This window comes from Mandrillus leucophaeus, unplaced genomic scaffold, assembly GCF_000951045.1.
Source record: "Mandrillus leucophaeus isolate KB7577 unplaced genomic scaffold, Mleu.le_1.0 Scaffold25, whole genome shotgun sequence".
Lineage (NCBI taxonomy): Eukaryota > Metazoa > Chordata > Mammalia > Primates > Cercopithecidae > Mandrillus > Mandrillus leucophaeus.
In genome coordinates this window covers 5,538,355-5,554,040 of record NW_012102587.1, presented here as the reverse complement: position 1 = coordinate 5,554,040, position 15,686 = coordinate 5,538,355, and the positions used below count along the sequence as shown (strand labels likewise).

The window sequence follows — 15,686 nt, the reverse complement described above, 5'->3', positions numbered from 1 at the left end:
ATACATGGAATAGGTAGATTCATAGAGACAGAAAGTAGGAGAGAGGGTGAGTGAAATAAGCCATAAACAAGAGGACAAATACTGTTATGATTCTGCTTATGTGAGATACATGGGATAGGCAAATTCGTAGCAATTGAAAGTATTAATGGGAGAGAGGTTACTAGGGGTAATGGTGAGGGCAAGTGGGGAATGGTTTTTTTAATGGATATAGTGTTTCTGATTGGGATAGTGACAAGTTCTGGAAATGGATAGTGGTGACAGCTGTACAACATGGTGAATATTTTTAATGGCACTGAATTTTATACTTAAAAGTAGTTAAAATGGCAAATTGTGTTATACTTTAAAAAAAGTAGAAGTGAGGCTGATGTCTGTGAAGTTGGGTCAGTGTACTGGAAATTCCTCGTGTGGCTGGAGAACTTAGGCATTGAAAGTCATTTTGTGGCCAGGCGCAGTGGCTTATACCTGTAATCCCAGCACTTTGGGAGGCCGAGTTGGGCGGATGACCTGAGGTCAGGAGTTCGAGACCAGCCTGACCAACATGGAGAAATCCCATCTCTACTAAAAATACAAAATTAGCCGGGCGTGGTGGCACATGCTTGTAATCCCAGCTACTCGGGAGGCTGAGGCAGGAGAATCGCTTGAACCCGGGAAGCGGAGGTTGCAGTGAGCCGAGATCACGCCATTGCACTCCAGCCTAGGCAACAAGAGGGAAACTCCGTCTCAAAAAAAGAAAAGTAATTTTGTGAATAAGCTAGAAGAAGTTGTTTAAGAAGTGGGGTGTCTGACTTACTGATCTCAGGTGACATTCCAGGTGAAATCTAGATGAGGTATGTATTCCTCAGTGAATTTGAACTTGGAAGATAGAGCAAAATTCAAATTCTAGCTTTGTCATTGTTTTAAATGTAATTTTGTTATATTACTAAAGCTTTCTGAACTTTTGTCTGTGTTATGTGTTATGTAAATATATAGTTAAATGGATAAGTAATGTATACTAAAAAAAAAAAAAAAAAAGATGCCAGCACTGAGGTAGGAAGCTTAAAACGATAAAGAAGAAATATTTGAGAAAACAATAGAGGTTGATGTCTAGAATTAAAGAAAGATGAAAGATCTCAGGTTGAAGGGGTTCATATAGAATACAGTATAATTAAGAAAAACTCACACTTGTACACAGTACAGTGACATTGAAGAGTCTAAAAGTGAACAAGTAACATTATGAAGGAACAAAATTGAGATTGACATCATACTTACCAATAGCAGTGTTGACTGCAAGAAGATAATGGAATAATATTTTTTTTAAGTATTGGAGAAAGTATTGAAAGAAACTATGAACCTTGATGTTTCTACCCATCCACTGTCATTCGAGTGAGGGCATGATTAAAATATTCTCAAATATGGGAACATTTTTAGAAACATTTTTGGAGAAAGAACTCAAATGAGTATTTGCAAATCTAGCAGATGCTACAAGACTTGTAATGTACACATGTAAGACATGTACATTTTTGAAATATCCTAGTAGAAGTTGTTGTCTTTAAAAAGTTAGCTAAGAATAAATAAAAAAAAACACAAAAGTATGTCCATAAAACTTGATGGGAATTGGGTGGAGGGGAGATGAGAGGACATGAGGGTATGGTCAAATTTTTGTCTTGATAAAGGGAAGCATAGATGACAGATTTACTTATCTAAAAGAAAAAGCAAAGGACAAGTTGAAATAATAAATTTGTTAAAAGGCAGAGATTGATATGATAAACCAAGTATATGTTCATTTTTAATAGGAAATACTGTAAATCACAATTTAGAGTTCTACATATGGGAGAGGCATGGATGAGCAATTATGAAAATTGAGGATCCCAACAATACTTTTGCTTATGTGGATTATATCTACCAATAGTCACAGTATTAGAAATTAAAACTGAAAACATTTTAAATATTGATTAGCTGATTAATCAGTAATTGATTAATGTCTATTAATATAGGAACAACATACCCCTTTTATGTTAACATAATATAAAACATATTATAAAAATAACTATTTCCCAAAACAACAAAGAGCTTAGAAGAGTGGCATTGTTTTAAGCACTTTTGCAAATCTATTTAACGTCTGGTTTAATAGAAGGTACTTGGATTCTCTTACCTGCTTCAACGTTCGGTGTGTTGCAATGTGATGTTTTTTTCAGGTATATGAGAAACCTAGGACCTCATGAATCTTTTGAAAGGGTCTTGGAAACCCTCGGTGATCTTGAGACCACACTTTGAGAACTGCTTTTTCCATATAAAGTTTCTTTGCTATTTATTACCCTACTATTTGGTGTCTTCTGCGTCATCACAGTAGTTTTCTTATGATCTCATATTCCCTCCTACCTCCCAGTTTTATTATTTCTTACCTTACATTCTCTTCCAGTTTGACTGATTCTTCTCCATCAAGCCTTCATTGATTATTCTAGTTTCTGTCTCTTCTCTAAAATCTGTTTGCAAGTGTGTAGTTTCACATATTTTGTACTAAAGTACTCAAGTTTTTTGTGTTTTCTTTTTCCAATGACATTATGACCCTTTTAAAGTAGGGATTCTAAAAATTGATGACAACACAAGAATTTATCCTTACACACAAATATTTGTACCTCAAAATAGATAATTTTTGTCGGTTGATTGGAAGTAACACCCTCTAGGAAAACATATAGATCACAAATTTGTTTTTGGCCTTAAGTGATCTATTAGAAAACTATAATGTCTTATCCATTATCTGCCACATGTCAATACTTTTGGTATTGCAAGTTCTCCTTTCTTCAAGAGCTCTTGTGTAACTAAAACCTTCTTTTGTTCAGCCTTGTTGATCTTATAAGCCACTTATTGATTTACCTATTTTCTTGCCATTTCAGAAAAAAGCCAAAGGACAAGAGCTGTTTGATCAGATTATGTACCACCTGGACCTTATTGAAAGCGACTATTTTGGTCTGAGATTTATGGATTCAGCACAAGTAGCAGTGAGTAACTGTTTTTTGGAAGTTTTAGCATAAGGGGAAGAAACGGGAAATTTCAGATGATATACTAATTGCTATTAGGCTTCATATTCTTGATGTGTTATTTCCTGTGATACAAAGCTTTGACACCGCTCCCTCCCCCACCCCCTTGCTTTAGCATCACCTGAAGGACTTGTTTGAAAAAATGTGAGCTCTGGTCCTAATTTCCTAACCTAAATTATAAGAACAAAATTTTTGAGGATGGGGCTCTGGAATCTTTGTTTTTAAGAACTGTTGACTTGATTGTTGGGCACACAAGAATTTGAGAAACATTGTGTAATGGAAAGAATGCTAGATGGAAGTTTTGTGGGCTCTTGGGCAAATGATAGTAGTTTTTAATTTGCAAATCAAGGTGCGTACACTAGGATATCTCTAAGTTCCCTTTCAGATCTGTGATTCTGTATCTATAAATAGTGGTACTTCGACGTGCATTTCTGAAGAGAGAACAGCATACATAATAGAGTAGAAAGTTGGAGGTTATTCAAATAACTGGTTACTATATTAGGATTTTACTGGAGAATGTTTGAAAGAAAGTGGCGGATAAAAACATTGGAAGGTGGTTTAGTGATTGTATCATTCAAACTGAATGCCCAAAGTATTAAATAATAAGTTAGCAGTATTTACTCTCAAATAATTGGGATTAGGTAGTCTTCAAGCAGGGAGGTTATGTTTTCCTTCAGGAAGTTTGATGTAGAGATATGTAGGATTTGGAATGGACAGAGATTGAAGTCAGGAAAAGTTATTACAAATACTTTAGGATAAAAGTAATATTAAGGCCCGAACAGTAGGAGGCAGAGGAAGAGACCAGAGATGATAAGGATGTCATGGCATTAAGCCTTTTTTTCTAGAAGTTGTGTGTGTGTGTGTGTTTAGAGAGAAACTCCTAGCTGGTTTTATAAAGCATCTGGGCTAAGTTTACAGCAGTTAATAATTTTAGCTGTCATTTTTTTCTGACAACCCTCCCCATCATGCCTCCAAATTAAGTAACCATGAGCATTTGGCAACACGGCATCGTTAGGCAAATTTTGGCATATCTTTGCAATTAATACTATGCAGCTTATTAAAAAATGGCCATTTTTGGCCATGCGTGTTGGCTCACATCTGTAATCCCAGCTCTTTGGGAGACTGAGGCAGGAGGATTACTTGAGGTCAGGAGTTCGAGACCAGCCTGGCCAACATGGCAAAACCCTCTCTCTACTAAAATTACAAAAATTAGCCGGTGTAGTGGCGTGCCCCTGTAGTCCCAGCTACTCGGGAGACTAAGGTGGGAGAATTGCTTGAACCTGGAAGGCAGAGGTTGCGGTGAGCCAAGATTGCGCTACTGCACTCCAGCTTGGGTGACAGAGCGAGACCCTGTCTCAAAAAAACACAAAAACAAAAAGGTGATTTTTTATTTAAAAAAAAAAATTAGCCGGGTGTAGCAGTGCATGCCTATAGTTCCAGCTGGCTGGGTGACTGAGGCTGAAGGATCCCTTGAGCCTAGGAACTTGTAGTTGGAGGCTGCAGTGAGCTGTGATTGCAACACTGCACTCCCAACCTGGGTGACAAAGTGTGAGACCCTATTTCTAAAACAAAACAAAATTGTGATTTTTAAGTATTAATATACTAATTGAAATGGAGTGGTAGAAGTAGTCATAAAGGATTATAAAGCAGTATAATTGAATATTTCTATTTAAAAAAAAAATCTGAGCTAGGAGCAGTGGCTCATGCCTATAATCCCAGTACTTTGGGAGGCTAAGGAGGGAGGATCACTTGAGGCCATGAGTTTGAGACCAGCCTGGGCAATATTGCAAGACCCTGTCTCTACAAAAATAAACAAATTAGGCATGGTGGTGCATGCCTGTAGTCCTGACTACTTGGGAGGTGGGAGGATCTCATGAACCCAGGAGTTCAAGGTTGCAGTGAGCTATGGTCATGCCACTGCACTCTAGTCTGGGTAACAGAGCAAGACCCTGTCTCTTAAAAAAAAAAAAAAAAAAGGATATATGGACATGCATATACATGAAAAAGTTGTGAAGCTATTTTTCACAGTTTCAGTTTCTGATCTCTTGGTGATGTTATTGTGGGAGGTGTTTCTTTTATTTTTCTTTCTAATGTTCTTAATTCTCTTTTATTAGACTAAATTCACTAATGGTAGAGAATGAGTCCAGCAGGTAGTAGGCACACAAAACATTTGTTGAATTTAATTCTGGACTTCTATTTAGTTTGATAACATCTTGGTTGCCTGTTAATTTTAATATCATTCAGCTTTCACTTCTAGAATAATAGTAAAGCTGTACAATCAGGTGAATAAATAGATGATATTAAGGATAGCAATCTATGACTTCCTGTTTTTTGAGGCAGTATAAGGGAAAAGAAAGCAAAAGTGTGCCAAAGTTAGGTTTGAGGTACTTAATATTTAAGTAATTGTGGAAAGAAATATGCAGTCATTACTAAGTTGTATTATTAGCTCTTTGCTAATAGCAGCAATTACTGAATTCCATATTGATGTTTTTTCTCTCGTTTGGTACACATATAGTGTCTTTCTTGTCATGATAATAAATTTTTGTAAAGCCAGAATTAGGATATTTAATCCCTACTCTTTAGTTCTAGTTTATTCCTTCCAGTAACCAGAAATCTAGGCATTAAAATTAAACTTACAGGCTTACTTTTATTTCATTTTATTTTTGCTTCACTGAAACACTCTATGAGTTGAGCTGGAAGAACAGTTAGTAGACTAAAGGTATTAAAAATGAACTCCGGATAAGCTAAACTTTTCAAGTTCTCACTCAGTTGATTCCATGATAGTCTCATGACATAAGCAAACAAAGAATCACCTTGTTGTGTGGCCATATTCAACCTCAGAATGAAATGAAACCAAAGTGGGGTGAGGGGCAGCGTAAAAAGCGACCAAGGAATTACATGCTATAATTTCACATTCAGCATATGGCATGTCCATATATGTAAAATTAATGTGCCAAATTTTAGTTTATTGATCACTAAAGATCAGTCTGAAATGTCTATGACTATAGAATTATGGAGTCATCATGGAGATAACCAAAATTAGTAAATTGATGAAGCCAAAGTTCACTTTTCTTATACAGACATATAATCTGAGCTCTATTTTTTAAATTGCTTACTTTTTATTAGACTGGGTTATTCTATATTCATGTACACATATTTAATTTCATAGTTGAAACAATCTTACGTTTACAGAAAGTTGCAAGGATGGTATAAATAACCATTTTTCTGGGACCGTGTGAGAGAGAGTTAAGATGTCCCATCACACCTGAATTCTTCAGTGTATGTTTCCTGTAAGCAAGCACACTTCATAACTCAATACAGCCATCAAAACCAGGAAATTAACACTATGATAGTACCACCATCTTATCTCCTTAGGCTGTATTCAGATAATGCTAATTGTTTCTAGTATGTTCTTTATACCCAAAAGATCCAGCAGAATCATGCTTTGCATTTTTTTTTTTTGAGACTGAGAATGCTGTTGCCCAGGCTGGAGTGCCGTGGCGTGATTTCAGCTCACTGCAACCTCCACCTCCTGGGTTCAAGCGATTCTTCTGTCTCAGCCTCCCGAGTAGCTAGGACTACAGGCGCGTGCCACTATGCCCAGCTAATTGTTGTATTTTTAGTAGAGACAGGGTTTCACCACATTGGCCAGGATGGTCTTGAACTCCTGACCTTGTGATCTGCCTCCTCGGCCTCCCAAAGTGCTGGGACTACAGGCGCAAGCCACTGCGCCTGGTCATGCTTTGCATTTAGTTTTCATGTTTCTTTGGTTGCCTTCAACCTGGAATACTGTGGTTTCCTCAGTCTTGCCTTGGCTTTCATGACTTTGAAGCTCTTGAAGATACAAGACAGTTATTTTGTATGTTGTCCCTCAATTTGGGTTTGTCTCGTGTTCCCTCATAAAGTAGATTAATCTTGGTACCTTTGGCAGGAAAATAACCGAAGTGATCTTGTGTTTCATTCTGTCCTATTGGGTGTCATGTAATTTGATGTGGTCCCATTACTAGTGATACTAAATTTGATCCCTTAAGATGGTGTCTGCCAGGCCTCATCACTATGAAGTGACTCTTTTTTCCCTTTATCATTAGCTATTTTGTGGGCAGTTACATTGAGACTGTTCCTCATCAAACTTTCTATTTATTTATGAACTAATAGATTCCTGTTTTGTTCAGTGGGTTATATCGGTTACTGTCATTTTTTCCCAAGTATGGTCAATGGGAGCTGCTTCAGGATGGCTTCTATGTTCATTTAACATGACCCCTTCATTCTTTGAGCTCTACCTTACTTTCTGGCTTATGAAGGTATGCCATGTTCATCTTGCAGTGCCCTACTCCAGCCCTTTAATTAGCCAATTCTCCAGTGAGTCTTGTGGCCAGATTTAGGGAATATGTGTTTATGTTTATTTCTCCATCTCTGTCTCTCTCTGTCTCTCTATCTCTCAAGAATACCATGAATACCATGACTTCAACACCCATAAATAATTGAAATTCCAGTCTAACACTATAGGGCTTGTAGTTTTGTTTCTCTTTCCGCATCTGTAGTTCGCTTCTGCAGAAACCAGGCTATGATTATCACAGCTAGGTTTACTGTATTGATCACTCAGCATGTATGGAACCAGTCTCTAGCCTCTTGCTGTGTAGATGCTGGTCTTGCTCAGACAACCTAATTATTTGTAGACTGAGTTACTATTTTTTATTTTTATTTTTTGCTATTTCTTTGATCTTGGATGGACTGAATTATTTGGAAAAAGGAAGGGATTGTGAAACTTGTCAACTTACAAATACACAGTGGTACATGAAGTACTCCTTTGACAATAGTATTGAAGAGTTATTACCTCAGAGATTTGGTTTGGAGTAGGAGGCTTGAAGAGAAGAGAGAAGGCATGCTTAAGTAAAAGGAGTTGGTTTTAGTTAGCATGACGATGTCATTTTTTCTGTAAAGTAGGCCACTTTAAAAAAAAATGAGATATAATTTACATACCATAAAGTTCACCATTTTACACTGCACAGTTCAGAGTTTTCAGTATATTTGGAATTGTACAGCCATCATCACTAATTCCAGAACATAATAATCACCCCTAAAGAAACCCTCTTACACATTACCAGTTATTCCCCATTTACCCCTCTCCACAGCCTCTGGCAAACACTGTCTGTGGGTTTGCCTAGTTTGAAAATTTCATTTGAATGGAATCATGTAATAGGTGGCCTTTGGAATCTGGAAATGTACTTAGCATAATGTTTTCACGGTTCATCCATGTTGTAGCATATCTTAGTACTTGATTTCCTTTTTATTGCTGAATAATATTCTGTTTTATGGATATATCACGTTTTATTTACTCATCCATCGATGGACATTTGGAGTATTTCTACTATTTGGCTGTTACGAATAATGCTGCTCTGAAGACTGGGCATGGTGGTCTGTAATCCCAACACTTTGGGAGGCTGAGGTGGATAGATTGCTTGAGCCCAGGAGTTCGAGACCAGCCTGGGCAACATGGCATAACCCTATATCTACAACATACAGAAATTGGCCAGGTGTGGTGGTGTGTGCCTGTAGTTCCAGCTACTCAGTAGGTTCAGGTAGGAGGATTGCTTGTGCCAAACTTTTCCACTGATGGCGCCATTCCACACTCCCTACTAGCAACGTATGAGGATTCCTGTTTCTCCGTATACTTGCCAACCTGTGATTTCCCCTTCTTTTTGGTTTAGCCATCCTAGTTGGTATGAAATGGTGTCTCATTGTGATTTTGATTTGCATTTCCCTAATGACTAATGATGTTGAGCATCTTTTCATGTGGTTATTTGCCATTTGTGTATCTTCTTTGGAGAAATGACTATTCAAATCCTTTGCCTGATTTTTAGTGGGTTATTTACCTTTTTGCTGTCGAGTTGTAAGAGGTCTTTATATTTTCTGGGTACTCAGCCCTTGTCAAAAAAAATTTGCAAATTTTTTCCCCCACTTTTCACTTTTTTTTTTTTTCACTTTCTTGATGGTGTCCTTTGCACAAAAGTTTTACATTGTGATGAAATCCAGTTTACCTACTTTGGTTGCTAATGCTGTTTGTGTTATATCTCTGAAACGATTGCCTATTCTGAAGTAACAGAGATTTACACGTTTTCTTCTAAAAGTTTTTTTTTTTTTGAGACGGAATCTTACTCTGTCACCAGGCTGGAGTGCAGTGGTGCAATCTCGGCTCACTGCAACTTCCGCCTCCTGGTTCAGGTGATTCTCCTGCCTCAGCCTCCAAAGTAGCTGGGACAACAGGCATCTGATTCATTTAGAGTTAATTTTTGTATATGCTATGAAGTTGGGGTCCAGCTTCATTCTTTAGCATGTGAATATCCAGTGATCCTAACACCACTTGTTAAAATGACTATTCTTTCCCCATTGAAGAGTCTTGTTGCATACTTGTTGGAAATCTATTTACTATAGGCTATGGATATGTGGGTTTATTTCTGGATTCTCTCTTCTGATATATATATACACACACACACACAAACACATATGTGTGTGTGTGTATGTATATATGTTTTTTGTTTGTTTGTTTGTTTGTTTGAGATGGAGTTTCACTTTTGTTGCCCAGGCTAGAGTGGTGTAGTGGCGTGACCTTGGCCCACCGGGACCTCTGCCTCCCGGGTCCAAGCGATTCTCCTGCCTCAGCCTCCCAACCAGCTGGTACTATAGGCATGAGCCACCACACCCAGCTAATTTTGCACCTTTAGCAGAGACCGGGTTTGTTCATGTTGGCAGGGTGGTCTCGAACTCCCGACCTTAGGTGATCCGCCCACCTCAGCCTCCCAAAGTGCTAGGCGTGAGCCACTGCACCTGGCCTGTTCCATTGATCTTTATGTTGATCCTTATGCCAGTACCACAGTATCTCGATTATGGTAACTTTGTAGTAAGTCCTAAAATTGGGAAGTGTGAGTTCTCAAGGTGTCTTCTTTTTTCAGTTCTTTTGGTTATTCTGGGTCCCTTGCATTTCCATATAAATCTTAGGGTCAGCTTATCCATTTATGCAAAAAAGGCAGTTGGAATTTTGGTAGGGATTGCATTGAATCTGTGTATCAGTTTAGGGAATATTGCCATTTTAACAGTAAAGTCTTCTGACCCATGAACATGGAATGTCTTTCTGTGTATTAGGTTTTTACTTTTTTAAAACAATGTTTTATAGTTTCAGTTTATAGAAATCTCACTTCCTTGGTTAAATTTATTCCTAAGCATTTTATTCCTTTGATACTATTTTAAGTGGAATTGTTTTCATAATTTCATTTTTGGATTGTTCATTGTTAGCATATAGAACTCCAACTGATTTTTGCATATTTATGAAAGGTCGTTGGGTTTTGTCAATTGCTTTTTCTGCATCTATTGAAAGGATGATGTGAGGTTTTAAAAAAAAATTTGTTTGTATGGTATGGTATGTTGATTTAAAAAATTTTTTTTTTTTAAATGTTGAACCAACCTTGGATTTTTGGGATAAATCCCACTTAGTCATGGTTTATAATCTTTTTTTTTTTTTTTTTTGAGATGGAGTCTTGCTCTGTTGCCCAGGCTGGAGTGCAGTGGCGCGATCTTGGCTCACTGCAACATTGCCTCCTGGTTCAAGCGATTCTCCCACCTCAGCCTCCCCAGGAGATGGGACAACAGGCATGCGCCACTGTGCCTGCTAGTTTTTGTATTTTTAGTAGAGATGGGGTTTTGCCGTGTTGTGCAGTCTGGTCTTGAATTCCTGTATACAAGCGATTCTTTTGCCTCAGCCTCCCAAAGTGTGGGGATTACAGGCGCGAGCCACCATACCTGACCATATAATCCTTTTTATATGTTGCTTGGTTTGGTTTGCCAGTATTTGGTGATTATTTTGGTTCTGTATTCATAAAGGATATTAGTCTGTAGTTTTCTTGTGATTTTTTTTTTTTTTTTTTTTTTTTGGTTTGGGTGTCAGGGTAACGCTGGTCTTATAGAACGAGGTGGGAAAACCATCCCTCCTCTTGTGTTTTTTTGGAAAATCTTGTGAAGGATTAGTGTTAATTCTTTCAACATTTGGTAGAATTCGTCTTTGAAACCATTTGGTTCTGGGCTTTTGTTTGTGGGAAGTTTTTAATTATTGACTCATTCACTTGTTATAGGCATATTCAGATTTTCTTTTCTTTCCATTTTGAGACAGGGTCTCACTTTGTCACCCAGGGTGGAGTGTAGTGACACCATCACAGCTCACTGCAGCCTCGACCTTCCAGGCTCAAGCAGTCCTCCCATCTCAGCCTCCTGAGTAGCAGGGACTATAGGCATGCACCACACCTGGCTAATTATTTATTTTTTTGTAGAGATGGGGGCTCACTATATTGCCCAGACTGGTCTTGAACTCCTGGATGCAAGTGATCCTCCTCAGCCTCATAAAGTTCTGGGATTACAGGCGTGAGCCACCACGTCTGGCTGTGTTTTCTGTTTGTTTTTTGTCAGTTTTTCAACTAGGCCACTTTAGAGAGTAAAAGGGGAACTTAATGAATGAGGGATTGGGATAGGCACAAGCCGCCAGTATTATTCTGGTAAACCAGAATATATGGTCATCTTTGTTTTAGTGGACTGCAGAATACTACCCCATCGTCTATTTTAAAATCTAAACTTACTTTAATATCCTTTTATATAGTCCAGTGATGATCTTAAACTTAGAGTTGTGAAATCTGTGGACTCTTTCCCTAGAAAAATGCACGTACACATAACATTTTATCTATATGTAGTAATTCAGATATCCCTGAAGCCCAACTATGAATTCTCCAATTTAGTAACACTTCTTTAGCAAATGAATAACCTATAGCTTAAGGGAAGATGGATAATGGTATAAATTTGAGAGTTTTTCTCTTTAAATCTTTAAGACAGTTACGCCATCAAACATATATAATCTCTTTTTTTTTTTTTTTGCTGTTGGTACAACTTTGTTATTAAATCTCACTGTATAACTAAACAAAGATTTTTGTGGTAATATATTCTTTCTTGATGAAGGCTTAGGGAAACACTTTTTTTTTTTTTTTTTTTTTGCTGTCATAAAAATAGTATGTATAGCAAAGTTACCCATGACAGGAGCACTGCCAATATTACTGGTTAAAAAAGTGACAATTTTGGGTAGTTTCTTGTATGCAAGACTTTCCACAGTAGAAGTAATGTATTTTTAAGCCAGGCAGTAAGGAATTTTTCTTTTGATATTGAATGGTTTTAGGTTGGTACACTAAGACTTTGCAAAATAATTGGAGAATTAACTGTACCAATTTCCTGGAGAACATGTTTGATAACATTTTGAAGGAAGAATTTTCAGTCTTAAAATCAAGTGTTACATGGACCAGGCAGGAGAGCAAAAGAAGGGAAGCAAGTTGGTATGCACATTAAAGATTTTACATGGTTATTTACTTCCAAGAAATATGGCTTCTCCCATTTAAAAAAAAAAATCATGCTACATGCTTGTTATGTTTTGTATTTTATTTTTTTTAAAATAAAAGAAGCAGGGTTTTGCTATCTGTGTCTGCCCAGGCTGGAGTGCAGTGGCATGATCAGAGCTCACTGTAGCCTTGAACCCCTGGGCTGAAGTGATCTGCCCACCTCAGCCTCCCAGGTAGGTAGGACTATAGGTATGCACCACCATGCCTGGCTAATTTAAAAAATAATAATTTTGTAGAGACTGCCCAGGCTGTTCTGGAACTCCTGGCCTCAGGTGATCCTCTTGCCCTGGCCTTCTAAGGTGTTGGGATTACAGGTGTGGGTCACTGTGCCCAGCCTTTTTCTCATTTTTGATAGGGATGGAGACAGAGAAATATAGATAGCGTAATGATAAATCATAGCTGATATCCAGCAGACTGTAGAGGATCAAAAAGGATTGGTGGAGGGGATGTGGTGAAGTGGGAAGCATATTACCTTTAGCTGCAAAAGGGGTAATAGGGCAACTACCACTTAGCTCCAGGCATTTGCTGTTGAATAGGTTTGTTGTACCAGCATTGCTGGATCTTCAAGTATTTCAAGAGAAGCTGAAATCCAGATTTCTAGGTTAAATTGTCTATTTTTAAAAAAGTTGTTAAACGTATTATTAAAAATAGTGTAGCTGATGGAGGAAATCAAAGAAGATAAAAGTAAATGGAAAGACATTCTACATTGAATGGAAGACTCAACAAAGTAAAGATAGATACCAGTTCTCCCCAAATTAATATACAGGTTTAATGCAGTTTTTCTCAAAATTCCAGTAAGATATTTTGTAGATATAGATTGTAGATATAAATTTTTATTCTAAAATTTATGTGGAAAGACAGAGGAACTAGAATGGCTAAAGTAATTTTGAAAAAGGGGAATAAAATGGGAGGAATCACACTACCCAATTTCAAGACTTACTATATAGCTTTCATAATCAAGACTGTGTGGTGTTGGCAAAGCGACAGACATGTAGATCAATGGAAAGAAATAGCCCTACACAAATATTACCTCTGATTTTTGTTAAAGGTGCCAAAGTAATTCAGTGGAAGAATAGTTTTAATAATGGTGCTGGATTAGAACCTGTGGAAAAAGGCAAAAAAAAAAACAAAAACAAAAAACAGGATGGAGCAGCTGTATATCTGTAAGACAAAGAATCTTGACCTAAAGTGTAAAACTATAAAACTTAGAGACAAATAAACAGGAGAAAATCTGTGGGACCTAGAGATTAGAGAAGAGTTATTAGTAAACATGATACCAAAAGGATGATTTTTAAAAAAAGATAAAATGAACTTCATAAAAAATTAAAAACTTTTGCTTTGGGAAAGACCCTGTTACTAGAAGGAGAAGCTAAGCTACAGACTGGGAGAAAATGTTTGTATATTGCACATCTGACCAGGAACTCATGTCTAGCATATATACACAATGCCTAGCTGGACTGGGAGAAAATATTTGTATATTGCACATCTGACCAGGAACTCATGTCTAGCATATATACACAATGCCTAGCTGGGCGCAGTGGCTCACGCCTGTAATCCCAGCAGTTTGGGAGGCCAAGGCAGGAGGATCACTTGAGCCCAGGAGTTCCAGACTAGCCTGGGCAACGTAGTGAGACCTTGTCTCTACCAAAAAAAAAAAATTAGTTTGGTGTTGTGGCTACTTGGGAGGCTGGGGAGGAGGATCGCTTAAGCCTGGGAGGTGGAGGCTGCTGTGAGCTGTGACAGCCACTGCACCTCAAACCTGGGCAACAGAGCGAAACCATGTCTCAACCAAAAACAAAACGAAACAAGTTCCTCAGCTCAACAATTAGAAAGCAAACAATCTAATTTGAAAATGAACAAAAGACATTAAGAGACATTTCACCTCAGAGGATATACAGATGACAAATTCATGAAAAGATGTTAGACTAGTCATCAGGAAAGTGCCAATTAAGACCTCAATGAGATATTTTCACTACACATCTATTAAAACAGCTAAAGTAAAACATAGTGACAACTCTAAATTTTGGTGAGAATGTGCAGAAACGGGATCTCTCATACATTGTTGGTGTTGGGATAGTAAAGTGATATCGCTACTCTGGAAGATAATTTGGCAGTTTATTTTAAAACTAAACATGTATTAAACCATATGACTCAGCAGTTGTATGCCTGACCATTTATCCCAGAGAGATGAAGACTTATTTCCACAGAAAAACTTGGGCATGATTGTTCATAGCATCTTTATTTGTAGTAGCAAAAACTTGAAACAACCACAATGTCCTACAGTAAGTGAATGGTTAAACAGTGGCACAATCATACCATGTAATACTGCTCAGCAATAAAAAGAAGAAACTATTGATATGCAACAACTTGGATGGATTTCAGAGGGCATTATGCTGAATAGGAAATAAAGCCAGTATCAAAAGGTTATATATTATATGATTCTATTTATGTAACATTCTTGAAATGACACAGTTATAGAGATTGCGATCAAATTAGTGGTTGTTAAGGGTTAGGGATATTGGAGTTGGGGGAGTGGTGACTATAAATGAGTAATATGAGAGAGTTCTTTGTGATAATGGGATATTTCTATATCTTGATTATGGTATTAGGATAGGAATCTAAATGTAATAAAATGACACAGAACTATACATGCACATTATACCAACGTTAGTTTACTGATTCTGATATTGTGCTGTAGTTATGTTAAAATGTAAGCATTGGCAGAAGTGTACACAGGACCGGACCTCTCCTTGCTATCATTCCAAGTTTGTGTGAATCTCTAATTATTTAATAATAAAACCTTAAAAATAAACATCGTGTAGTACAAACAAACCATGTCTCGGGAGCAAAATTTAATCCTCAAACATATATATTTGTGCTTGGTGAAGTTTGAAAAGGTTAAATTTAGAGATTAGAATTTTAACTGGTTCAGTGAAGTGTTTTTTTTTTTTTTTTTTTTTTTTTTTAGGAGTCTCACTCTGTTGCCCAGGCTGGAGAGCAGTGGCACGATCTCGGCTCACTACAGCCTCCGCCTTCTGGATTCAAGCAATTCTCCTGTCTCAGCCCCTCAGGTAGCCAGGACTACAGGCGTGTACCACCACACCTGACTAATTTGTTTATGTTTTTGTAGAGATGGGGCCTCACTACATTGCCCAGGCTGTTCTGGAACTCCTGGCCTCAGGTGATCCTCTTGCCTTGGCCTTCTAAGGTGTTGGGATTACAGGTGTGGGTCACTGTGCCCAGC

General features: G+C 37.6%; 1 protein-coding gene across 1 annotated transcript in view; it reads left to right on the top strand.

Moving 5' to 3' along the window:
- The window catches only part of EPB41L5 (erythrocyte membrane protein band 4.1 like 5), a 162,336-nt gene that overhangs the window by 20,811 nt on the left and 125,839 nt on the right, over window positions 1-15,686 (top strand). The window contains exon 2 of the mRNA XM_011983467.1: window positions 2,874-2,978. Within this exon, the coding sequence (XP_011838857.1) occupies window positions 2,874-2,978 (105 nt within the window). The remainder of the gene's footprint in view (window positions 1-2,873; window positions 2,979-15,686) is intronic.